This window comes from Ramularia collo-cygni (genome assembly GCF_900074925.1).
Source record: "Ramularia collo-cygni strain URUG2 genome assembly, contig: RCC_scaffold20, whole genome shotgun sequence".
NCBI classification, from domain to species: Eukaryota; Fungi; Ascomycota; class Dothideomycetes; order Mycosphaerellales; family Mycosphaerellaceae; genus Ramularia; species Ramularia collo-cygni.
The window spans coordinates 90,898-115,599 of NW_019716274.1; the positions used below are offsets into that span (position 1 = coordinate 90,898).

General features: G+C 52.1%; 12 protein-coding genes; 7 read left to right on the forward strand and 5 right to left on the reverse strand.

The window, feature by feature from the left end:
- Positions 1-483: 483 nt before the first annotated feature.
- On the reverse strand, positions 484-1,209 carry RCC_09880 (uncharacterized protein; the record flags this gene model as incomplete). Its single annotated transcript, XM_023775119.1, has 1 exon — positions 484-1,209. One exon carries the CDS (start codon positions 1,207-1,209, stop codon positions 484-486), a length of 726 nt encoding a protein of 241 aa, XP_023630887.1.
- A 1,477-nt stretch (positions 1,210-2,686) lies between these two features.
- RCC_09881 (uncharacterized protein) lies at positions 2,687-3,677 on the reverse strand (the record flags this gene model as incomplete). XM_023775120.1 has 2 exons in its annotated part: positions 2,687-3,498; positions 3,557-3,677. The coding sequence occupies 2 exons, from the start codon at positions 3,675-3,677 to the stop codon at positions 2,687-2,689; spliced, it is 933 nt and encodes a 310-aa protein (XP_023630888.1).
- A 1,790-nt stretch (positions 3,678-5,467) lies between these two features.
- RCC_09882 (uncharacterized protein) lies at positions 5,468-7,204 on the reverse strand (the record flags this gene model as incomplete). Its single annotated transcript, XM_023775121.1, has 1 exon — positions 5,468-7,204. The coding sequence occupies one exon, from the start codon at positions 7,202-7,204 to the stop codon at positions 5,468-5,470; it is 1,737 nt and encodes a 578-aa protein (XP_023630889.1).
- A 1,252-nt stretch (positions 7,205-8,456) lies between these two features.
- On the reverse strand, positions 8,457-9,245 carry RCC_09883 (uncharacterized protein; the record flags this gene model as incomplete). The annotated part of the gene is made up of 1 exon (XM_023775122.1): positions 8,457-9,245. The coding sequence occupies one exon, from the start codon at positions 9,243-9,245 to the stop codon at positions 8,457-8,459; it is 789 nt and encodes a 262-aa protein (XP_023630890.1).
- A 1,193-nt stretch (positions 9,246-10,438) lies between these two features.
- On the reverse strand, positions 10,439-10,957 carry RCC_09884 (uncharacterized protein; the record flags this gene model as incomplete). Its single annotated transcript, XM_023775123.1, has 1 exon — positions 10,439-10,957. The coding sequence occupies one exon, from the start codon at positions 10,955-10,957 to the stop codon at positions 10,439-10,441; it is 519 nt and encodes a 172-aa protein (XP_023630891.1).
- A 756-nt stretch (positions 10,958-11,713) lies between these two features.
- RCC_09885 (uncharacterized protein) lies at positions 11,714-12,334 on the forward strand (the record flags this gene model as incomplete). The annotated part of the gene is made up of 1 exon (XM_023775124.1): positions 11,714-12,334. One exon carries the CDS (start codon positions 11,714-11,716, stop codon positions 12,332-12,334), a length of 621 nt encoding a protein of 206 aa, XP_023630892.1.
- Positions 12,335-12,983: 649 nt separating this feature from the next.
- On the forward strand, positions 12,984-13,460 carry RCC_09886 (uncharacterized protein; the record flags this gene model as incomplete). The annotated part of the gene is made up of 1 exon (XM_023775125.1): positions 12,984-13,460. The coding sequence occupies one exon, from the start codon at positions 12,984-12,986 to the stop codon at positions 13,458-13,460; it is 477 nt and encodes a 158-aa protein (XP_023630893.1).
- A 623-nt stretch (positions 13,461-14,083) lies between these two features.
- On the forward strand, positions 14,084-14,629 carry RCC_09887 (uncharacterized protein; the record flags this gene model as incomplete). Its single annotated transcript, XM_023775126.1, has 1 exon — positions 14,084-14,629. One exon carries the CDS (start codon positions 14,084-14,086, stop codon positions 14,627-14,629), a length of 546 nt encoding a protein of 181 aa, XP_023630894.1.
- A 742-nt stretch (positions 14,630-15,371) lies between these two features.
- On the forward strand, positions 15,372-15,968 carry RCC_09888 (uncharacterized protein; the record flags this gene model as incomplete). The annotated part of the gene is made up of 1 exon (XM_023775127.1): positions 15,372-15,968. One exon carries the CDS (start codon positions 15,372-15,374, stop codon positions 15,966-15,968), a length of 597 nt encoding a protein of 198 aa, XP_023630895.1.
- An 868-nt stretch (positions 15,969-16,836) lies between these two features.
- Positions 16,837-17,357, forward strand: RCC_09889 (uncharacterized protein; the record flags this gene model as incomplete). XM_023775128.1 has 2 exons in its annotated part: positions 16,837-17,124; positions 17,175-17,357. The coding sequence occupies 2 exons, from the start codon at positions 16,837-16,839 to the stop codon at positions 17,355-17,357; spliced, it is 471 nt and encodes a 156-aa protein (XP_023630896.1).
- A 2,653-nt stretch (positions 17,358-20,010) lies between these two features.
- RCC_09890 (uncharacterized protein) lies at positions 20,011-20,946 on the forward strand (the record flags this gene model as incomplete). XM_023775129.1 has 3 exons in its annotated part: positions 20,011-20,459; positions 20,532-20,739; positions 20,797-20,946. The coding sequence occupies 3 exons, from the start codon at positions 20,011-20,013 to the stop codon at positions 20,944-20,946; spliced, it is 807 nt and encodes a 268-aa protein (XP_023630897.1).
- A 1,729-nt stretch (positions 20,947-22,675) lies between these two features.
- On the forward strand, positions 22,676-23,337 carry RCC_09891 (uncharacterized protein; the record flags this gene model as incomplete). XM_023775130.1 has 3 exons in its annotated part: positions 22,676-22,963; positions 23,019-23,198; positions 23,260-23,337. The coding sequence occupies 3 exons, from the start codon at positions 22,676-22,678 to the stop codon at positions 23,335-23,337; spliced, it is 546 nt and encodes a 181-aa protein (XP_023630898.1).
- Between the last annotated feature and the right edge of the window lie 1,365 nt (positions 23,338-24,702).

Consider the following 24,702-nt stretch of genomic DNA (forward strand, 5'->3'; position numbering starts at 1 on the left):
TCAACTCAACGGCGGCCCACACCTGGGAATACCAGAGAGGCTTCTTTGTGAGAGAGAGCATTGTTACACATGCAACAACAAAGCCCATGCTGCTCACAAAGATTATCCGTCAAGAATTGGCCTTAAGGACACAATGACACCTCGCAGTCTTGCATTAGGGATACAGACGGCCTGTGATTCTGCGACCTATCCTGAGACCTACATTTGACTTCATCTTTGACGTTATGAAAGGAGAAGCTTTCAGGGAGTTGTGGAAGCGGCTTCCAGTTTGATTGACATACGGAGTTCGAGCAGTTGAACTCATCTCTTGCAAAATCTTCGCATACAGATAGCATTTGAAGCCGCAGTGTTACCCGCGTCATTCCATGCTTCGCTCGACTTCCATCCCCGCTCAAATTCACATACGCCGTCTTCGCCTGAGCATGATCTTGATGCCGCTTTGATCGTTCACTCCTATCCCCATCCACTGTAAGCCGCTCCTTCTCAGCCTTCAACCCCGAGAAAGAAGGTCATCTTATCTCGCTGACGCACATCCATCTTCCGAATCCAGGAGTTAAAGGCCGGAACAGCACGAGCAGGAACCCAGAACACAGTATTGCCATAGAACTCTTTCTCCCAAAAAGCTCTCGACTCGGAATTGAGTTGAAGTGCGAGAGGAGTCTTGTACTGGTGCGAGGTGAACAATGGTATGACGTTATCCAGCTTTGCATCCTTCTTAAAGACGAGCGTGCGTTTCATTGTGTCAAAAGCATCAATGTCGATGAAACGGTAGATTCCGGGCTGCATGTCGTTGAAACGAGCACTGTGCGCATTAGGACGGTGCCGATAAACGAACGCGGATTGCGTCTGGCGGAACTCTTCTGTGCTAGAGGTAACGTATGCTTGACGCAGGTGGTCCCATTGGAGATGGCTTTTGCTGGGGATTGAGGCGGGCAGTGTGAGATCGAGTATCTCGCCCTTGAGCTCCTGAGGGAGCGAAGCGATCAATTCCTCAATCGTGCGAGAGGATGCTGCAGTATCGACGAGACTCTCCTGGCCGCGGGTAGACGAAGGAGTGCTGGTAGCGACTCCATCACCTTCGATGCCATCGCCCGGTGCGGAAAGCGGATTCGGAGCGAGATCCATCTCTTTGCTTGAGCTATCGTCGCTCTCGGAGTCCCATTCCATGCCACCATACAAGGACCACGGGGTGTCCCACGACTCGTCCATGTTGAGGTTGCTAGTGACGAGGCTGCTGTGTCCAGTCGACCAGAATGATGATGAGGTAGAGTGCAAGAGACAACGATGTTCGAGAAAGCCGGCGAAAGTGAAGAGGGGGCGGGATTTCCTGCACCGGAACAGCCCGTCCTTTGAAGGGACCAAGMGCAAGTTGCCTACACCAGGTAGATTCCGAGTTCTCGGACTTGCAGGAAGGACGAGATAAACTCCGTATGGAACAAGAAGGGGATAGAGACGATCTCAATCCTGCAGTTCGCCACCATCACGAAGGCCAGGCCGCCTGACCGAAGCCATCGATACCTGGATCGTCCGCCGAGAGAGAACTCTTCCAAGCAACTTGACAAGGTTGTCGACGAAGTCTCGCTCTCGACAATGTCGCCTACTCTAGAGACACTGGAACCCTCTTCGCCAGCGGAGAGGCCAGTCTAGAAGAAGGGGACTGATACACAAGGTCTACAGACTGCAAGATTGTATCGTTGTACACGCTGTAAAGCAACACGCGTCGGATGGTGAAACGTGCCGGCATATCATACATTTCTGGGACTTCATGTGGAGAAATGGAGAGGACTAAGCCACCATTTTGCAGATAATGATACGAGGATCCTTCACCGAGTAAGAGCTATTCTGTTCATCCTACACGTCGTTGGAGGCCTCGCTCTCACAATCGTCACCGATTCTTGAGGTACCAAATCCCCTTTTAGTAGCAGAGATGGCAACTCACAAGGATGAGATTTTCACTTAAAGGCCACGAACTCCGACGCCGCGTCACTTCACGCGTCCGATGCACCTTGAGTCATCGAGCATGTTTCTGTGCTCAGGTCTGTGAAATCTAGATCCAGCTCATGTTACACGTTGTAGAGACCACAAAACTGCCACTGAGGATTGTCAGCCCGTCGGGCTGTGGAAAACGAGATTGAACTCGCCATGTAGCGCTGGAGCGTGTCGGCGATTCTTCGTAACTTGCCTCAGGCCGTTGACAGCGCGTTTTACATGATGTGATCCTCCGACAAAGGACTTCGAGGAGCTGGTGAGGGCGCCAGGCTTGCAGGTAGAGTTTCGTTGAAGACATCTAAGCGAGTGTAGAGTACATCGCATCGTCTTTCTTTCATAGATGTCTATCGGAAGGACTGTTCATCGAGACGAGGATTTCTTGATCATTATCATACCGCTCTGAGGCCTTGATCTCCATGGCGTCGACGGTTCTGGGGCTACTGGAGCTCTCGACACTAGCAGAGTAGGTGGTCCACTCGGTAATGAAGCGAGCAGAGTATCCCCATTCATCTCCACAATTTCTCCAGACCTCGCTCTCTACWAACTCGACCACTCTTGGCCTGCTAGAGTACTTGTCATTAGCRAAGTGGCACGTTAATCAATCGAGAGAGTAGATCAGGTCGATTCTTTCTCATATCAACAGTTCTGCATCTACGATTTCCTCTCACTCAAGCAGCTTCACTCGAGCTCGCACACCTCAATATCCCAATTTGCTGAGAATCGTCATCTTCTCGACCTGCTCCTCGCTAAGTCCCCGCGCCCACACTCTGAACGCATCGCGATCCTGGTCTCGAATCCAAAACACCCTATCCTCGTAAAAGACCTTCTCCCAGAAAGCCCTAGTCTTCGAATCGATCTGCAGAGCAGCCGGAACCCTGTACATGAAGTCCAACACCACGACGCGGTCCTTTAGTAGATCTCCATCCAGCTTGCGGCGGTACTTCATACAGCCATCGGATCGAACACCGGAGAACCACCACACGCCCCTCGGTATATAGAAGTATGTTCGGTCATTTATGCGACAAGGCCCTTTCATCTCCACGACACCGTCATTGTCATAGCGTTCGGGAAATAGTAACGGAGCCTGTGGATGATTTTGAAGAGGCGACACGATGTATTTGCTCTCCCCTTCGATCCAGTGGAGATGTTGTGTAGGTGGAAGCGTCGCGGCGAGCGTGTAATGCAGGATCTCGTCCTGGATTTCTTGTGCGCAGGATAGGATGAGTGTTTCGAGGGGACGTAGGGAGGCTGCGACTTGCAAGTTGGTGATGCTGGCCAGATTGAGCGTTGTACTGATGGTCGCTTCACAGGTCGCGTTGCTTGGAGCAGCGCGGTCTTGGTTGATGTACGAGAGCAAGGCGGCTTGAGAAAGAGAAGGAGAGTCGATGGCGGGAAAAGAATCGAGACTGAAGTATTCGGATCCCGTGTAGTCGAAGGCTCGCGTTGGAGGTGGTGGCATCGGGAGGGCACGAGTAGCGGAGTCGCCGTCAGTTGTGGGAACTGTATGAGCTGGTCGCGCGGTTAGTGCTTTGATCAGAAAGGCAGCCATTTTGGACACGGAACTCACTCAAGACCGCAGAATCAGACGCGGTCGTGTGTAGCTTTTTTTCAACCCGCGTATTGCTGGACGCCGGCTCGATGCGCGCGATTCGAAGCGGCGAAGGCTTGCTGGCATCGTTGGCCTCCATGTTGGCGACGTCGATGGAACAGGGTGACGGTCCGATGTCAAGGACTTGGAGAAAGAAAATCAAAGGTTTGTGAAGAGTTGAGAAACCAGTGCAGCTGCAGCGGATCATCCCGCTTCAGATTACCAGCGCGACGAAGTGACTGTCGGGCGTACGTGGGTCGTCGATCTAGCCGCTCACGATGCAGGATGATGGGCAGGATTCATTTAGATGGAGAACCTTCAACGAAAGGGTGAGATACCATCCACCTACTCCAGGAGTTTCATTTCATCACTCGAACGTCCCCACAAGAACCTCCACAGCATCTCCACCTTTCGCGTCCAATAGTCCAATCTATTGCTCACACACCCCGAAACACTCTTCGCAGCCCAGAACACCGCGCCTCTCATGGTATCCTTTGGCTTAGAAAGCCCGTGACTCTCAATCGATCTGCAATACCAATAGAAGCTTGTAAGAAGCCACCGAGATAACAATTGTTGTCTTTGCGCATAAAGCTGCTATTCATCAGAAGGTGTTCCAATGATACTCTGGCATCTTTGCCAATGAATCCGAAGACGCTACGTTATTTGCCGATGATTCGTGAATGGATGTTGCGGTCCTTGCTGTTGGGTCGTAAACGAGGATACGCAGCAGGATGGCAGTCTGTAGTCCTTAAGGAATAGWTATACTCGACGCGGTGACCGAGGATTGTGGTGTTGCAGCGGTAGTCCCACAAGCTGCAAGTGTCCTGCTTGGCTTCGGAAGACTCACGAGAGGGTACTTCAAGACCGACGACGGTATCCCCAGCAGTATCTGTATCTCCCAATCCACTTCCAAAGTTCCTGTTCGAACATGCAATCGCAGGTTCCCAGAAGGCTCGATAATCGTGATGGTAGGTTGAAGGACCATACTGCGCCGTGAGTATTTAGCTCGCCGTAGATCTGCGACGGGGTTGAGTCCCTTGTCCAAGGGACCAGAACCGAAGTGATAGCACCGTTGAGAAGTGCAGCGCGTGTGGCGAGAGACCCGGTGATCGGGCCCGTTGATAGCGGAGTAAAGGGACCCAAATGAGCGGGAACTGAGATTTGGACGACAGGCGAAGGAGCGGGTGGTGCTGGTATAGTCGCCGTGTCTGGCGTGGCCGTAGAACCACTGGATGAGGCCGCTTTGTTGGTCGAGGRGACATCCCCGAGTTACCGGGCCTCAGGGCGAAGATCTGCACCGTGGCAGGATAAGTTGTACTGGATGACAGCCGTGTTGGAAAACAGACAACGGTGAAGACAACTTGATTACCGAACATCTCGTGGATCGGTAGCACATCGCGAAGAGTTAATGTCGCATCATCGCATGTCAGGCTGCTCCTTCGGTATTGCTAACAAGGGAGTCCATTCCGACAATGACAGACGTTGAGAGAGACGCAGTCGAGGCTCTGAGCACAAAGATCGGCAAGGCACACTTTAGAAGAAGTTGCTAAAAGAGTTGAAACGCGAGTGGGCACGGGAACGGGCACTTTATGAGTGGCTGGTGTGGAGTGTTACGCTTGGTATGGAAGGTCAAACAAGCCAGAGCATACTATACAGTATCAACAAAGGCATGACAAGACGTATGAAAGTCAGGGCTTACGATGCCGGAAAATAGCAAAGGGTAGAACATCGCAGTACCTGTCCACGAAAGCTTTATCCGCCGACCAGTTTGTTCTTGGCCTGCAGCGACCGTTCTCGACCCTCCGTCGTCTGTACAAGTTGTGTATACAATACAGACATCAAGATTGTAACGTGGTGCGGTTATTCCAATCGACGYCAAAAACCAAACACTCAACCTTCGAGAGCCTTCCTCAACACCCTCTCACACCTTTCCCTCCACATCACAAGATGTCCCTCTGCACCTTCAACATCCACAGCCCTGATAGCCTTCAACACCGCCATAGCACGTTCAACGGCTCCCTCGCCGTCAGGACTCAAAGGCGGAGCCTCTGACTCCATGGAACAAAGCGTCTCTCCGAGAATTGCTTTGGCCTCCGCAGAGCCTCTAATAGCTTTCAACATCTCTATCGTTGCGTCCTCGAATTCGGACTCTGCTGGAAGTCCTTCCATCTCATCTGCTCCAACACCGAGGATCATTCCATCGTCTCGAAGAGTACGTCGATTGGATGAGAGTGTGCGGAAGGCACCGGAGGCGATGTGGTTGAACATGGTGGTGTAAAGGCCTGCACTGCGACGAACACCGAGTGCGGGAAAGGAGCGGAAGGTGCTGTAGAATTGCTCCGCTTCGTCTTCTGGGGTCTGCATGGTGGGTTGATGACTTGAGTCTTCTGTCGCCTCGGCATCGGTCCTGGCAGATTGAGCGATTGCATCCCACTGGCTTGGCTCGTGGTTGTTGTTGTTATCCACATCTTGCAGTTTTTTTGCCGAAGTGTGATATGCTCGTATCTGTTGTCTCCCCCGAAGACCTCGGATTCTTGCTGGACGATGTTGCTCACCCTCCGCTTCGGGCGCTGAATCAACCTCAGCCAGCACCTCTTCAGCGGCCACCTTCGCAGGCTCAACGACTTCAACAACTTCCTCAATCTCTTCCTCAATCGCTTCCTGCTTCGCAATAGCCTCCTTCTCCCTCTCACTCTTCTTCAACACGGCAGTCCACAACTTCTCCAGATCAACCTCCTCCCTCTTCTCCTCCGTCAATATCTGCACCACAATTCGTACACCTGAGCTCTTTCCAGGTCCAAACCCAACGAAAGCTCCCTCCTTCTCGACCACCTGCTCTCCACTGTCAATCACTCCTCCTTCGGCACCCTCCACAACTCCAACATTCACACACACCCACCCCGTCCTTATCCCCTCTGCAAGATCCTCACCATCACCACCACCCTTCCCACCAACTGCACCCATCAACTTGCTCCTCTTGGCCTTTCTTCTCAACTTCAACTTCAACTCTTGCCTACCCAACAGTCCATCCGCATATGGAGAAAGGTAATGTTCACTCCTCAACCATCGACATAATTTATCCGCACTGACATGTAAATGCTTCTCACTTCTTGCCGTCCCAATCAACATCAACAGATTCGCACCCAAAGCAGGCGGAGGGTCCAGACCCCGCAGATCCAACAGAGTGAGGTCGTCAATACCCAGTTCGACGGATATTTGCTTCAGAAGAGGCGCGAGAAGTGGCGGAGGATTTTCCGGTAGATCGGGCATTCGTTGGCGTTCTGCAATGGCATCGGGAACGGTGGATTGTAGTGGCGATGATGTGCGGAGATACCAGGGAATGTGTTCCGCCTCTTCACTTTCTTCCACTTCTGCTTCCATCTCTTCTGCCACATCCTTTGCCTCATCTTTAAATAGATTTGCCGCCTCTTCATTGACATTATTCAATGCAAGCTCGTCGCTTTCGCCATGTTGAATGCGCTCGCGTGCTTCGTTCCATCGTCGCGGAGGTGCCGAGAAGTTTCTTCGTTGGGGTGCAGCGACTTGGGGAATATTGAATGTCGTAATGAAGGATTTCACCAGCCATTGTCGACAATGCGAGCATGCCAACGTCCGGGAGAGCGCCATTGCGATGTGTGTGTAACGAGGATGTGGGAGATGTTGTAAGGTGCGGAGAAGCTCGGCGGAGCTCGGTCAATCTCGCATTCGGGAATCGGCTGTTCAGCCCTACGCCGAATCCACATTTATTTTCAGAACGTCGGCCGGAACGGAATAACTTTGTTGCCGTGGGTGTCCATACGCAGTGGAGCGACTCGCAGCGTGTATGTCAAGTAGGACCATACAGAGTCATTTTTCGTTGGACCTATGAAGCTGTCCGTGTACAACAGCCAACAGCGTCGGTTAACAACCCGAGAATATTCCACATCAGCAACTGCACCATCGAAGACATTCCTAATGCCATGGATCATTGAGAYTTTCTCGCCTCACACGACCGCCTCCCGACTTTTGCGGAAGATCATTGCATCACTACATCCCCATAGCCACTGGCAGTTCCTTGTTGGTGTATGCATGTGAATTGAAAGCAAAAGCGCAATCTTAGAACTCATCTATCGAAAAGTACATCACGATCGGCCTTTCTATTGAGATATTCCACAATCACCTAATCACTCTCCAAAATTCAGCAAGGGTGATATCCCTTCTCACATCTCTCGCAGAGCACCACGGCATCAGGTCTTGCTGTTTGGCAGACACCGGACCTGCCACCCTCGTCCTACGGCTCCGGATATCCTCCCTCTTGATTCCGTCTTCGTCTCCGACACGATCTTCGTCACCCACCCTTCTAGCTCCACGAACTCAGGAGGTCTTCAGAAGACTTGCGTCCTGCCGACTCGTACCTGGGGCCACTGCTCTTCGCTTTCGCTGGTCTTCCTCGATCCATCGGCAGGATGTGTGATTCTGGGTCCGGCGAACGGGAAGCTGGTGTAGATCTTGTCCTCGATGTGGAATGGAACATGTCTTGTACTCCAGTCGGCCAGTGATAGAGATGTAAGAAGAATCGGGACGGAAATCCTATCCATTGTGTCGTCCTCGCGGGAGTAATCATCTGGGTATCCATCGCCCGAGCGAGGATCCGCTTGAGGAATGGTAGAGCATTTGTGTCCGCAGTTGTGACTGGAATGTTGACATGGTGATGCAGGACGAGTAGCGCTTCTTGCTTGCTGCGTTGGTGACGATGATGCCGAAGTATAGCCCGCTCTGCTGGTGCGCTGTACAACATCTATTTCTCTTGGTTCCTGAAGCATCGTCTAGCGAGAGAGCCAACGAAGCACGACCAACTGACAACGCACAGAGCTCCCGAGTACGAGACAGCAACGACAGATCAACCAGTCTGCTCCTGATCTCTATAGAAAGTCCCATCTCCTCTGCTCCACGAACAGTAGGACTCCGGAATCGGAACCGCCTCTTCAGCGACCACATCGACAATCCTCTGATGCTCCAGCAAAAGCACGAACTTATCAGCTCCAGGGCAGACACGTTTCTTCCCATCTCTCTCCCTCTCCCACAGCTCAAAAACCTCTTGTACCCCTTTCGTACGAAGCCAGTTTGCCGTCCACTGGATCCGCCCAAGCGGAGGTGCGACCCTTGTCGAAAGGCCACTGTACCAACGATTTGTCCAGAATCCAGCACACTTGATGGTTTGGATCAGATCGCGGTGTTCTTGTGTAAGTGACTTGAGCCATTTGAAGCAGTTGTGCAGCATTGGAAATGTCTCATCGTCACAGACGAAGAAAGGGGTGTTGCCGTAGTATTTCTTGGCGAACCTGGCTCTGGTCTGGCGGTTGATCTGTAGTCCGAGGGGTGGTATATACTGTAGTGGTGAGATGTATACGAAGCTCTGTTCCGTGGAAGATGGGATCGCGCGTAGCTGGAGTGGTCCTTTCCCTGGCGCAGAAGTCACATCCTCGATCGTGGCGAGGATTAGTTCATGTTCACTGGGTAGCGCGGCCATGAGAGTCTTCTCAAGGATCATATCTCTCAGTTCCGCTGCGAGACCTTGGATGTGATATTGGAGCTTCGTGAACTCGGTGGTTGTGAGATCGGTACTCGAAGGACCATGCGATCCGACGATTGTGGCTGCTACAGTGGGAACCACTTTGATGGAAGCCATGGCTCTCCTGTTTTGTTGGAGGTTGAAGATATAAAGGAATACTGCGCGTCAAGTCTCGTCAGAAATCTAGATTCGATCAACGAGTTAATGTGTAGCCTACGATTCTTTCGAACGAATGATATAGCGAAAGCCTGAAAACGACGGCTCCGGCGACGATGATGCTGTGTTGATGCTCTAGCCGTGAACAAAGGGGAGGGTGCAACAAAGGTGCCGAAAGTAAACAATCCTTGAGAGACAACGAACGACGAGCTTATGCAGCGTGGTGTTCGTCTTCCAGTTCGTCCCCATTAAGCGTTAGGGTAAACGGCCTCGGCCGCTGCGCGTTGAATGGATCCTTGATGTCGAAGTGACGGCACCATGGCCTGAGCGCTCCTAAGAAACAAGGCCTTCCTCGAGGGCAGATCTGAACCGTCGTGTTGGGTCTCGAGAACGAGCGTTAGGAGGACAACGGCTGTCATGTGGGATGACCGTATCATATTCTGCAGACTAGTCCTCCTAATCGGTGGCGGCATGTCGAACGACAAGCGCTGGCTGGGGAGATTCTTGCTGCTATGTAGTTCGACGCGCCACTCTAGGACCCAGCATGAATTAGAAGACGAGAGATCATGAGGAAGTCGTCAAAAGTCAACGAGAAGTAGTTCATTTCAATCAGCTTTAAGCAGTACAAAGAAGCAAGCAAACTCAAGTACGCAACACTCCAGAAAGTTTCCACACTGTAAAGCAGCACCAGTCCCAACCTTCACACAGGATTTGTCTGCTCACAGTAGACGCGTTCTCCCAATCCTTGTGTAGCTCACGTCTTTGTTCCACATCTGACTTTTCTGTTTGCAGATGGGCGTGTCATGTAATGTCTTTGTTCTGTCTGGACTTCTTCGCGATACCTTCCTCGTTTTTTCTTCCAACGTGAGTGCACGATATGCCTAGCCATCACCGCAGCAGACAATTGAAATGAATGATCGTCAGAAGAGGCCAAGCCCCATCTCTGACTATGATAAGAGACCTGTCCAAAGTATACGCCAGTGAGGAACAATGCAACGTTCGCGAAGCACTCCTCGAGAGTTGGGCATGCTGATCGATAGACCATATCGTTTGGACTGCCATGAAGCTACGCCTTCGTGTCACCATAGCAGCCTGTTGTAGTGTCGGTAAAGTACAGCCAGGTTGCAAGGGATGCAGTGATGAAGAAGCTACCATCACTCTGAACGGAAGACTTCCAGCTTGCTGTAAAATGTACCATCGCATCGGAACCACGTGCAGTCGAGGCAGGGGTACGAATGGGGAATCGTCAACTTGTCCCTCACAAGAAGAACCAGTCGATCGGCCCAGAAGGGAAAATAATCGGCCGGTTTGTCATTCTTAATGCCCCTCAATCCTTCAAAGCTTATCGAAAGCTCGTGCTGGGCGTCTTTGGCCAATTCGTGCACGTAGGATGCCCGGAACTGGGCAAACTGAATCGTAGTAATCATGGCGCGATGGCTTGGAGCAAGCGACTTAAGCCACCTATTGCACTCCCAGTGCGCCATGTCGTGGTCGTGGAGGTAGAATACAGTGCTGCCGTAGAAGAGCTTGGCGAGAAACTCTCGACTCTTGCTGTCGATGCGGAGGCCGGTTGGAGGCTTGTGTTCCCATTTGTCGATCCAGACGACCTGAACCTCCCCATCTGGCGTGTCCGCGCGCACCCTGTGAGGGATGACTTGTCTGTGTTGATGCATCCGAAGAAAGTGCTTCTGAGGTATGGTGGCGATGAGAGTGCATTTGAAGATGGCGTCTTGAAGCTCCTGGGCGAGGTTCTTGATGTTCGTGTTGAGCGCCTTGTATGCTTCGCTCCGAGTGGCGTCCGAGAGACCAGGGGCATTTGCAAGGGGTGTAGATAGAGGCCCTGTCAGGAAGGCTTTGAGCGATGGTCGACATTGTAGCGGTGATGATGGGGAGAGTGTTGCTGTTTAGACTTCCGTTGTGGTAGCGAGAGATGATGCGCGCTGATGAAGGTTAACAACGCGCACTCCCATTGACGCGCCGGCTAGGAGACTAACGCGACTTGCGGATCTGAAGGTTGAACAAGCGTGCCAATAGTCCTTGTGTGATGGACGGCAGGTGCAGATGATCAGGTGACGGTGAAGACAGTGTAAGTAAAGGGGTTGTTGAACTTCAGAAGTCGTTGCAGGTCCGTCAATGTTAAGAAAGGGTTGCTAGGCGGAAGCCTCAGGCGGCAGTCTCCCGTTCTTCACTGCCTTACTCATCACAACATCCTCCCTCCGCGACGACCTCCGCGCTACCTACCAACATCAACTCACAAGCTGCTCTAACAGCAGGGATCGGCCACTGCTTCTACACAAAGCGCTACACAAGCACATCTTCCTCAGCGCCCGCCGACTCGGTACTACTTTCCTTTCAGCAGCTCGGCTCTTGCTCCGCCAGACAAGTCCCAACTCGAGCTTACCACAATCAGACCACAACACTCCGCAACAATGCGTCAGTCAACTTCTTACAACGACTGGCACACGCGCAAGGCCAAGGGATTCAACAAGGCCAAGGAGATCAACAAAGCCGAGCTCTCGTTCACGCGTCTTCCTTCATCCAGGAACCTCTCTTCAGCAGCTGCCCGCCGAGAGTACGATGAGCTCAATCTGAGAATCCAAGACCTGCCCAGTGAGCTCTTCAACATGTGCCTTGAGTACACGCTACGCGCAACACTTCCAGTCCTCCAAAAGCGAGTTTCAACGCCGCAAGGACTTGGCTGGATCATGGGGCCAGCTGCTCCAAACGACCCTCCCAACACCTCAAGCGTCATCTGCGTGTACCCAGATGTCTACAGACCACCACTTGCGCTCCAGCTTCACCACAAGCTCCGCAAATCCTTCGCAATTCAGTACTACCGCGACTCGGAGTATGAGTTTTGGGGTCCAAATCGAACCTACGGTGACAAGGGCTTCTACAAGTGGGTCTGCCAGCTTTCCCCGGAGCATCGAGATTCGGTGGATGAAGGCCGTGAGATTCGCAAGAAGAAGATTGCGGAGGAGGGGGGAGACAAGCAACTGGAGTTGACGAGCGCGTATGTGAGGGTGAACACTCGTAGATGTCGACGCTGAGGGACATTTGCATTGGAAGGAAGGTAGCTTGCGCTCGGCGTCGTGGGTGGCAGCGTAAGATCTCATTTGAAACGGGCTCTGGATGCTTGCTCTTGAAAGGCGCTTGGGAAAAAGGTACAATAACGGTGATTTTGGGCTCTCCAATTCGGATCGCTTGACACCGTCTCATCCCGAGAGCCCATCTTGCGCATGAATACGATCTTCACGATTATGGAGTCCGTCTTCATGTGCTTTTAGGTAGTGAAATCAAAAAGCCCGACGCACATGGCCCCAAAGTATACTGATCGAAGTTAAACCGGTCCCTTTCGATTCTCCACTCGATTTAGCAAGTCAGGGCTGTCGACGTAAGAGTCTCCCAAAGGCACAGCGTTGGCAGACAAATCTCCTGCTTGAATAACGCCATCTTCAGAATATTATAGCGTGTATCCCATCGTGCATCACACATGGTCTGGCCATCGGCCTATTACTAGCCGCACGCTCATCAGTTCGTGGAGAAGTCCATGCGCATAAGTTGGCCTCATCTCCTCCTCTCTTCACTTTGAACGACACCTAGATCATCTTCCAAACTTCGGCGACTTAAAGGTGAGAACAGCGAGCTCTGGTTCACGCGAGAAAACTCACTGACTCCATCGTTTACAGGCTCTCAAACATGGCACCTGCAGTCGATCGCCATATCGTTCACTACGGGCCACAATGTGACGACATGGAGCTCGATATCCCTGCTTTCATCACCGTTTCCAACCCGAACGCGCTTGATCAGAGAATCGAGGCTCTCCCACAAGAGCTGAAAGACATGATTGTCGAACACCTCGTGGCCGCAACGATGCTTCCTCAGTACACAATCGTTCCTGCACGCTCAGCCAATAACAACAGTGACTCGCACCTCAACCTTGCACGTACCAGCAGTCTCGGAAACAAGGGAACCGTCATCCGAGTTCACTACAGCTCGTCAAGGCCACCCAATACCTACAAACCACCAGCGGGCCTTCAAATCAACCGCAAGACCCGCGCCGAGTTCGCGAAGAGCTACTACCGCAACAATATCTTCTCCGCGAAGACCTGGGAAATGGACGGAACGATCTACACAGCTTTCTGCTGTCCCTCACAAGGCAACATCGCGCATTGATCAAGGTCATCAAGTGGAACGCGTTGTTCAGATCAAACCTGCTGCTTAGAACTCAAGTCTCATCAAGCCACAATACCCGTATGCTTAGACATTTCAAGGTAGGATCGCGGCTTGGATTGGAGAGAAGCTCCTGGATCCATACGCTCCCTAGCGGCGAAACATTCATCCCGCTAGTCTTAGTCCACCGCTCTAGAGGCGATGCCAAGAAGAACATCCTACGTTCATAGGATGTATGACGATGGACCTTGATGGAGTTTTGATGCGCGATGAAATGATGGCATGATTGGGAAAGGATTGCACGGAACGATGAACCAACATAGATAGTCGAACCTGAACGGTAACCCTCATCAGATGGCAAGCGACGCCATGCTCGTCACAGATCTTTGTCGTGCTTACTTTACTGTACATTTAAGTTCATCATGTGCTTCTAGATGTTGTCGGGGCGCATGGAAGGCCCCTGCCGCACGCGACTTAATTTCTGATATYCTACATCCCCTCCACCGCGTCCGACACAACAACATCTTCGCAAATCTCCACATTTGGCATAAAGTATGCGGACTCGCTGCAGCATCATTCAGTCTTGATCGCATCGCTAATTGCTTACAGGTGTCGTCTACCACGCCATGTCTCCTGCCAAAGCAACCTCCTCGCTGGCGAACAGTGTCGTCGTCGCCGCCAGCAACCCAACAATCGAGATGAGGATCCAAGCTCTGGCACAAGAGCTCCAAGACATGATCTTCCACTTCGCTTTCATTGCACCACTCGAAGGCCTCACAAACATCACAATCTCGGAGTCTTACAAAACACCAGTCGCCCTCCAACTCGACCGTAACACGCGCACTTCGCTCGCGAAGAAATACTACAACAATGCCGTGTTCCACACTAACGACTTTGGCGACTCGATCTGGATTTTCAAAGAATGGTACTCGTTTCTTTCCAGGGCGCATAAGCTCGAGATTCGGAACATCGCCTGCACACAGGTCAAGGAGCCATTCGTCCCAAGTATTACAGAAGACTACATCCGAAAGTTGCGCTCTGGGAGAAGGTATGACATTTCTATCGAGGGACTCTACGGCTGGCTCCACATCGCGCCCGTCGAACGTGGTCTTTCCGACACCGCGTCCTTCAAGGGTGTTTTTTCCGTCATCGATCACGACTCATCCATGTGATCCTTTACACCAGGCAGGCCAAGAGTCTTGGAGACTTTGTTTACTGTGTGAACGTACTGGAGTGGCGATCGAGACGTGGTATGAGTGGAACGAGTGTCGGAAAGTGGTGTCGTGCGAGGACATGGATGCCTGGGAAGAGGCAATCGAAAAGCTCATGAACGCGAGGCAGGTGCCAGCGTGAAGAAGACTCCTGCTTCTGTCGATGGCACATGGTCACTGGACTTACGGCGCATGCAAATCAAAGCCAAGAGGGTCTTTTCGAGCAATTGGTGGCGCGCCTGTTTGGAGGTGCACCTCGCGCTCCCACCGGRGCAGGCATGACAGTTTTCAAAAGCGATACGTGAGCGAAGAGTTCTTTAGCGTAGAATAACAGGGAAATTTTTGATAGATTCATCTGGCAGTCTGCTCTATATGATAGTCCCGTGGCCGTTGTTGCAGTGAATATACCTTTGAACCATATAGCCTCTGACATGTAGTATGTGACAGCCATCCCCAAGCGCGCGAAAGATCTCTGATAGGTAAGAGCTTTATTGCAACAGGTACCCTTACTACGGTCAGTGATCCTCCAAGCTTGATCCCTTGTGCGCTCGTGCTTTCGCGTCGCGTGTTTCCTGCCGTAAGACCAACTTTCCAACTCTACAACTTCATCCAATCTTCACTACAAGGTATGTACACTCGATTCGACGAAATCTACTCTTCAGCAGCGTGTTTCTAATCAATCAGGACCCAGAGCTGCGGCGCCATGGTCTCCTCCAATCCGTATCAGCTGCCCGTGCCAAGCGGTAGCCTCGACAGCACCGTCACACTCGAATCGCGCATCGAGTCTCTTCCGCAAGAGCTGCAAGACGAGATTCTTCGCTTCACCATTCTCGCTATGCGTCCTGCAAGAGTGAGACTTGTGAACAATGAAGCGACTCCTTCAAGCCACAGATCCCACGGTGGCTGCACTGCAATCATCCCTCGATTCCACCTCCAAGCCACACACCAAGACGACGAATGCGGCGTTGTTTACATTGACCAAAACTACAAGCCCTCGACTGCGCTTCAGATCAATCGCAAGATCAGGCGCGACGTTGCGAAGATGCTGTACTGGGACATGGTCTTATGTTACGACTTGTCCGCCCTAGCTAAATGGCGACAGTGGTACAGATCACTGTCTTTAGAGCATTACGACATGTTGCGAATCATTCCACTGCGCCYGATGATGGTGTTCCATCCCTTCGTGCTCGCGGACAAGCCCACTCGGCTCTTTGCGAGGCGCTTCCGTGAAAGCGATGGAGTGGTTGTGACAGTAAAGGCATCGCGCGATAGCCGAGGGATGAAAGATGAAGATGCCTAACCGCCTGTGAGTTAAATCGAGTGCGATTCCCCCATCATTCCAATTGCTGATCCGACGCTCAGGCATCCTCTGCGACCGCATCGGCGATTGTGCCAGTGAGCAGCTGCCTAGCAGACTGGAGCAACATGATCTCCACCGCGGCAGCAACGCGACTTCTACTAGAAGGCGCTTGGGATAGCATGCATTCGATGGCATTGTTCGACAGAATCACTCGGCCTACGGAGATGATCGAGGGGAAAGCGGCAGTGCAATCAAGGGCCGAGCGAGACTTACTGAGCAAGCTCTCCGTGAAGGGGCATGCTGAAGCTTGTCGGGAAAATCACTCGGCTAGGAAAAGTACCTGACAATGTGAACCCTTTGAGGAATTCTGTAATACGGCAAATAACAAATTATTGAAGCAAACAACTGCGTAGATATAGCCAGCCCTCTGACCGGATGTGCTGAGCCATTCTTCCTTTTTGTTGGTGCGACGGCGCCCTGTATACTCTTCCCCAAATCTACGAGCATGGAGTAAGTTACAGCTTTCACAAATGACCCTTCCTCCATTTTCTCTTCATTCCGTAAACTCTACAGCAGAACTACAAGTTGCGCCCATTGAGCCCAGGAGAAGTGTTGTTGTCATAAGCTTCTCCATAGTATGGTACATCTTAACTCTGTCCAAGAGAGTTCCAATCTCGCAGTCAGCAATACAAAATCACGGCTATTGGTCAAAAATTCCCATGGATACAATGGATTGAAAATAAATTGTGAGCCATGTGGTTCATACCCGCATCCCTCGTGCGACCTGAGCCGTACCCGCACCTCGTCGATCTTCTTCTCTCTCTCTCAAAATCCTCAGCACTACTTACAACTCACCGTATACATCGCCATGGCTCCCCAACGCAACGATAAGGTCGCCAAGTCACCAGTCAACCTCGACCACATCGCGCAGGCGGCATTACTGCTCCGGCTGCCTACGGAGGTCAAAAATAAAATCATCTTCCTCGTATGCATCGACACCAAGATGGATTACCGCCGGAAGCGACAAGCGCGCAGGCTCGTCGGTCTACCTCCGCCTCCAGTCCTGCGTCGAAAGCGACAAGTGCGCGGGCTTAAAGGCATGCCCACGGCTCCGTTTCTCATGACATGCAAGCAGCTATATGCAGAATCTGTCAAGGTGAATCCAACTCTCCATACACCCTTGTCCTCGCTGATCTTGCCTCGCAGCTATTCTACGCACGTGCCACTTTCAACTTCGCCAATATGACCAGACTCCATTTCTGGCTCGATGTCGTCAAACGCGCCAGGTTGAAGCATGCTAAGCATGTCTTCTTGGAGGGACATCCTGTCTTTCCCGAGGCTTTGCTTGGCGAAAAGGCCGAGAAAGGTCTGCTGGTGAGTTTCAAATGATGTTGCTCCAGCTCAATCGATTCGGAAACGCTGACTTCCAGAAGTACTTGTACAAGGGCGGACTTTCGGTTGCTGGTGGGAAGCCCAGGTGGCTTTGTAAAGTCGAGGGTACTTGGTGTTGAAGATCGAGGAGCGGGTGGAGGAAGCGGCGGTAATGCTGCAGTGAAATTCTGGCGATGGATGTACGGTGGAGCGGCTATTACAGAGCGTCTGCTTGCTGGGTGAAATCTATAGGATTGATAGATAGCGCTGCTGCAGACATCAGATCCGCACAAACTCGGGAATATTATTGTCAACGTCGGTTCGTGTTTCTGTCACCACTGCCGATATGAGAAGTCATCAATAAGACTAGCATCCTTACCTTCTCTCTCCACTGAATGAACGGGCACTGCGCTAGTAGCAAATGCTCTAGCAGCTCCAAAATCACCGGTCATGTAGGGAGCTCTTGAGCGGTAGAGTTGTGGCTGAGGGCACCTTGTCTCGGTGCATGATGAGGTTTCCCGTATCGGTTGCTCTGTTGTTCCCAAGATCCGTAGCAGAGAGAATGCCGCTCAGCCATGCTACATGCCCTCAGACTGACAGGTGGAGAACTCGATACTCGCCTATAAGAGCACGCTCGAATGCTCTCGCTTTTCCGCCTGTCGCGCTCGGTGTATTCCAAATCTACATATAACGGAGAGATCGCTGACTTCTACATTGTGCTGCTTACTAGCGATGGCATCTCTATTATCATCGCCGGATCCCGGCATTCAGGGCCAGCACTCGGAATAGGAGCGCTATCAAGCACGACAGAGAGCGAAGTAGTGGAACGTGGAGATTCTGGTGTTAGGAAAGCTTTGAGCGTACATGCTTTAGCGTAAGGAAGGCTCTCTAGTCCACTAAACCGCTCGTAGAGGAGAAGGTAGGTTGGTTTCAAGGAGTCCGCGAGCTCGTATCCTACTCTCCTCGTCGTCGACAGACAGCCAAGCTCGTGGACAGGTAGCTCTGGCCGCTAAGCTAAGTAGTGTTGCGGAGAGTCGATCGTCTTTCCAAATCATCTCTCTCAGAAGAAGGAGTGGTGGAGCAACTGCGTGTATTACAGCTGTTCTTACTTCAGTGAGGGTTCTGTACATTACATCCACCTGTACGCATTATCACCTCCTTACAACATACGCTTTTCATCTCTCTCTCTCTCTCGCAGTATTTTGATGCTTGTGAAAAAGGCAAAGTCTCTGGATGCGGTGGAGAGTGCGGCGAACTCTAATCTCCCTCGCCCTTGGACCTCACTTCCCCAGCTTCTTTGTCTTCTCGCTCCCAACCACAATCACCTCCATCGCCCCAGATGCTATATCCTCGGAGGTCCTATGCAGAAGCACACCACGCCAATGGATTTCGTTCAAGTGGATACGGAAGGAGTGGAAACCAGGGACATGATCGGTAAGGCGAGATCCTCGGGACATGCATAGCAATGCTCATACTGGAACTCCAGCAAAGCTAGCCTACTTGAGAAGATCTCTCTGGTGGAGGAGCACCATCACGGTGATGGCATGCATTTGACGGGCATCAAGCCTGGCTCGGAGTAAGCTGAATCAGGAATACCCGCCAAAGGCCCAGCGCGGTCTTCAATGCCGCCAACCAAGGCTAGATAGGGAAGCCCTGCACAGCRAGACGAATCAGTACATGGCGACTCGCCAAATTACTAGCTCTTCCTTGACTTTACAACCATGCTAAATGGCACGACCGTCTCGGTGAAGCAGGAGCGACAACGTCCTGACTGCGGCATGTATTTGGGAATTCGTTAGGACAACGATCCAGCACAGGCCGATGTGAGTGATGTCACATCAGACAGCTTGCTTACTGAGTCGCCACAGTCGCAGCGCGAGGAAGGTATGTGTGAGGCTGGCTGCGAGAATGCAAGGCGAGGAGACAGTTGAAGATGTCGGTCTTACGACCAAGCGACCATGCAGGCGCCTATCAGGAGCGGCTTGATGTCGTGCCGCTCCGTCATCCTCAAAACCGCTACACTCGTTGCAGTGAAGGCTCGTCTGATCTGTCAGGTCCGGGACGAGTCGCTGGGTTGAAGATACAAGAACGTCGCCACGCTTCACGTACATTCAGCCGCAATAAGCATGACATCAAGGATGTTGAAGAAAGCGAACGACAGCGGGACATACGAGTACCCGGCTTAGAGAAGATCAAAAGTAGGAATTCGGAAGCTGTGCCTTTGAAGTTGTCATCGAATCTGTCTCCACCGTCCCGTGCAATTCAGCAGACATCGCTCAGTCCAGGTGTATTCTTGACCATCGCATACATCTTGTCCGCTGATGGTCAGGATCTCACTACTTTCAGATACRGATGCTGTGCCGAGAGCATACTCTCAATGTMAGTGCCGGGACACTCAAGACTTCTCGATCCGAGGATGGACATGCCGACAGCTCTGACCTCCTTCCATGTCACCTCACCTGTGTCTTCACACGAATATACGTGGCAGGAGTGCATTCACGTGCTTGTGATCAGCACGGACATACCATCGAGCATAAAACCGACTCTTTCCCTTGCAACCTGCATCATCTCTTCTCATACCTTGCACTCCAAACATCCACCATCATCTGATCAACTATCACTCTCTTCAAAGCTTCAACTTTCAACCAACAACAATCATCCACCAGCCAAGATGACTCCTAATAGGAAGCGACAGCCGCGTGTGACATTCGATGCGGGTCTGAAACGTGCCTTGATCCACCAACGGAAGACAGTAGCTGAACATCAAGCGACACGCCTCAAGATTGAGGAGGCCAACAAAGCCTGGGACCTTGCGCACCCAAGTGTCAAGAAGTTCAAGCTCAATCACGATACCATCACCGACCAGTCCCAGTCCGATCTTTTCCAACTCCTTCCCGCGGAGATCCGGAATCGGATCCTGATGTACGCCTGCAGAGACACCACCTTGACCTGGACTCGGCGATCTGGTCGAATGGTTGAGGAGAAGCGGACTACCGATCCCTGGAAGCTGAAACGCTATGTATTCGCTTCGGAACGGAAGAAGGAAAAGTTCAAGGAGGCCTTGATCGAGAGGCTCACAACCTGGAAAGTGAACGGCAAACCATCTGCTCCTGGACTGATGTATGTACATCGAGGTATTGAGGGCACTTGACGAGGCCCTGATCCACGCTGACATTTATTCCTTACTCGCAGGCTAGCTTGTAAGCAGATGTATGAAGAAGCAAGCAAGGTCTTTCCCTTCAACGCTCGGCTTGACTTCGATACGAAGCGCACATTTCAGGCTTGGCTTGACAAGACTGGAAAGGGGAGGTTGCTGCTGCATCGCCGGGTGTACGTTGGTGGTGTACGCCAGTCATTTCTTGGTCTGTGCGAGGAGAGGGAGAGGCTTGRCCGGATGAAGGTATGACTGAATGTTCTCCACACTGTGATTGAGTTCGATACTGACAGTAATGCGTAGTACGGGTGGCGGGGCCGTCCCAAAGAGTTCGGCGTTACTCAAACCGAAGATGCTCAAGCTGAAACACTGAAGCTGGAGATGCTGGAACAACAGAAGCTGGAGCGGAAGAGGCGGCGGTTGAAGATGAGGATGCTTCAGTGGGAACCCTGAGTTCCGATGATCTCTCCGTCCAAGGCTCGACCAACCGATAGGCACAGGTCCTGAAAGTCAAGTAGAACTTACTGGAGTGGACGTTAGGCTCCAGGGCATCGAAGATGAATGGCGAGCAGTCTAGGGGCATACTTGTAGCGGTAACGGCAGCATCATCATCTCTCATGGTCTCATCCCGTGCTACGGCGATGATGACTAGAAAAGCGAGTAGCTAGAATCGTGCTTGAAATGAAGATTCGATCTTTGCGGTATGATGTCGTCTCGGTGTCTCTCTGTGATCAGTTCCGGCAGTGTCTTCCGACTGTTCTCCATGCTTGCCCGTCTCCTAGAAGCGCCGTCATGGGGCATCCGACCAAGGTCTTGCACTTACCGATCGAGGATAGAAGCCTGAGCCATTACCACTTGGTCTTCGCAGTCAAGCGACTTTTAGAATGTAAGGAATAGCTGTGTCGCTGCAGCAATAGACCCGGTCCACTCYGGCGATGAGATGGAGTGGATGAAGCACCTCACTAGTCATAGCTTGGTGGGCACCGCTCTAAGCAGGCCCACAATGACCGATCCTGTAGAGAGCGAGGCCTTAAGACATCTTGGAAATGACTGAAGATGCCCTGCCCCGGTGAATAGTCCTCATATCGACAGCTGTTAGAGGTCGGGCGAATGGTCTTTTCTGCGACCTTGCTCAAAAGCAGGCTCCCCGAAAATGTATGCGATACGATATGCCTTCCCCATCAATCCCGAGTCCGGAACTCTTGCAAAGTGCTGGGCGGTTCCCTTCGCCGCTCCATCTCAGTTCTTAAAACGTGAGCTCATTGAATTCAACCCAGCAAGATAGTTTCTCCAATGTCGATCTTGTGCCTCGATCGAGAAGAACCAAGCATATTGCCTTTAATCCTTCCCAAGTATGCGCTTCTCGAAGAACGATCGACCGCYTGACTTCTGCACAAGACCTTAAGAGATCGGCGACAGTATCTGTAGTCTCGAGACTCTGCGGTCTCAAACGTGAGCTCCTTGGGCTCGGTGCAGCAAGATATCATAGTCTCTCCAATCACGGTCTTCCCTTTCGATCGAGAAGAACCAAGCATACTGCCTCCAATCCTTCCATCGTACCCAAGTATGTACGTCTCTTAGAACGCTCAAAGAGTCCTTCGACCGTCTGCGTTCCCGCATAAGGCCTTGAAAAAGACCAGGCATAACGTCCGCAGTCTCGAAACTCTACGGTCTCGGGGCCTCGAATCGTGAACTCGACGGATGCGGTGGCCAAGCAAGATAGTCTCTCCCTCCGCCGATGATTCACTTCTCTCTATAGGATCCCGGCGGAAAAGGATTTGTCGTTGCGCCTCCGTATTGAGACCTTCAAAGCCCTTCAGCAAGCGTTCAGCCAATTGACAAGCAACTCAGCGGTGCTGTTCTCCTTTGTCTTGCAGAGCAGAGCAGAGCACCAGGCAAACGAACAAACCTCCTGTTTTGGCCCATATAACAGCCAGTTGCCAATCCCGTAGAATGAATCGCATCATCATCATCATCTTATACACACAACCAATAATGTAGATCTCCAGCGGGTCCTGTACAAGAGTGACTTGAGGAGTGAAAGCGCCCAATCCGGAAGGATACGCACGGACTCTCCTCCTTGTTTCCCCTCCCCACCCTTTCGATTACACCACCGCGTCTTCAGGTCTTCTTTGTCACCCGACTTCGACAACATTCACAACCTGAACAACACTCTCACACCATGGCGAAGCGCAAGACCAAGCGCGCTCAAGCCGTGGCACCGGTCGTCCCACCTGTCGACCTCTCCTTCGACCAACCTTCGGTCGGACTCCTGTCTCTCTCCGCAGAGGTGCGCAACATGATCTTGGGGTATGCATGCGAAGGCACCGTCATGCAATACCGCCGCAAAGAGAACCTCGCCGGAGCGCAGCGCCGAAAGGGAGTGGGAAAGATGTCGGCGCGCGAGAGTGGCAAGCCCACCGCCCCATTCTTCCTCGCATGCAAACAGATGTACTCGGACTGCATCCAGGTAAGTCCTTACCTATCCTCGAATCATGACCGCGCGTGAACTAACAGATCTCCAGGTGTTCTATGCAACATCCTTCTTCCACTTTCGAACCTTTCGTGGCCTCGAGGGTTGGATCCAGTCCGTACGCATCGACAATCTCGCTCTGGGGGGGAACGTCTTCGTCTGGTCCGAACACGACAACTTCCACGTCCTCCCCGAAGCCTTGATTAGATTCAAGAACGGCGAGAAGGTGTTTGTAAGTCTCGCTTCCCCTTTCGTGCTCTTGAGGAATGTTCAAAGCTAATCGATACACGCAGGGCCAGCAGAACAAGGCCGGGAGCTGGAAGTGGTGGACGGAAAGAAACGCACCAGAGATCCAGGCTCTGACCGCTTGAGCGCTGGATGAGGGCGATTGGGGTTTTGGAGGTGGGGGTCGGAGGGATCTACTTGTGGGGGGCCGCGGCACTCAAGAAAGCATCGAGCGATAACAGTGCTGGTGGACGACCTGAATAGTAGCTGGCGACTGGGCCTTGTGAGGCGCTGTAGCGAGCAAGACAGAGTTCTGGGCAGGGCAGCTTTTCCCGAAAGACATTGAATCCAATCTAAGCGTATGGGTATTCAAATTCATTGCGGAATTGACCCGTCTCAATGAATCACGTCTCAGCTCCGCGTGCTCGTCGTGTACTCAGTATCTGTTGGTCCTGGCGCTCATTGAGAGTTAAACGAAGTGGGCCAGTGGCAGTCTTAAGGCCCTCGAGGATATTCGCGTGCTCGAAAGTCTCAATCCAACTCCATGAATGAAATCTCAGAGCCGTCGGAGGGATTCACATCGCCGTTGAGGCCATAGAAATCCCCAAAAAGTCGCCAGGAAGCCCTGCTACGAGGTCATTCGACGGTCGATTTGAGTCGCATTTCCGAGCGGGGAGGACACCGCGCTTAGCTCAAGTCCAGTAGAGGTCCACAGCATACCAGATCGCACTCATCGTTTGAGTATTACTCAAGGCCTTCCCCGACAAGATCATGGAAGTAGCTATCTGTCTCTGCGAAGACAAGCGGCTCGATTTCGGCGGCCGTCACTCCCAAACTAGGAGCAAGGCGGCATCCTTGACGCTGGCGAGGTATCTAGCAAGTATCCATGGGTGAAGTAATCGTGGGTCTTGGGCGCTTAGGCGTTYCCAAGTGAGCATTCCATCATTCCACAAGTAGGGTCAAAGAAACGTGCCAGCAATTGGCCGCAGCAGTGGGAAAGACAAGCATCAGCCCTGGTCTGCTTTCCTACATCAGGTCCTTCGATCAAGCCGTCCCGTGCGATGGATGGAAAGGACACTTCTCTCAGTGCGTCAGGGTATGACGAGCGCTCGGGGACTGGGTATGGCACCTCCCTGTAGCAGAAGCTAGACCATATGGTCCATCGATCATCGTAAACAGCACAGTCAGTGTCCAGCTCGGTTTGTGGGTGATGCGGTAGTAGTGCCGGCCATCTTTCGATCGCGGATCGTGAACAGAGGGCAGCAAAGCAATCGTACATATTCCCTCGGCAGAAGTGCGTCCTGGAAAGGAGAGACATTGCCAGTTCGTTCGATTGTTTCCGGAGAACTGCTGGCTGTGAAGACCGCACTCTTTCCAGAGTTGACTTGCACGTACTTTCCAGGTCCAGCATCGAGAGAATCTGCTAGCAATGTACGGGTATCCTCTCATGAGATGTGAACTCAATCCGTTCTTCTCTTCTCTCATCCCAACATCATCAATCTCTTCTTCAT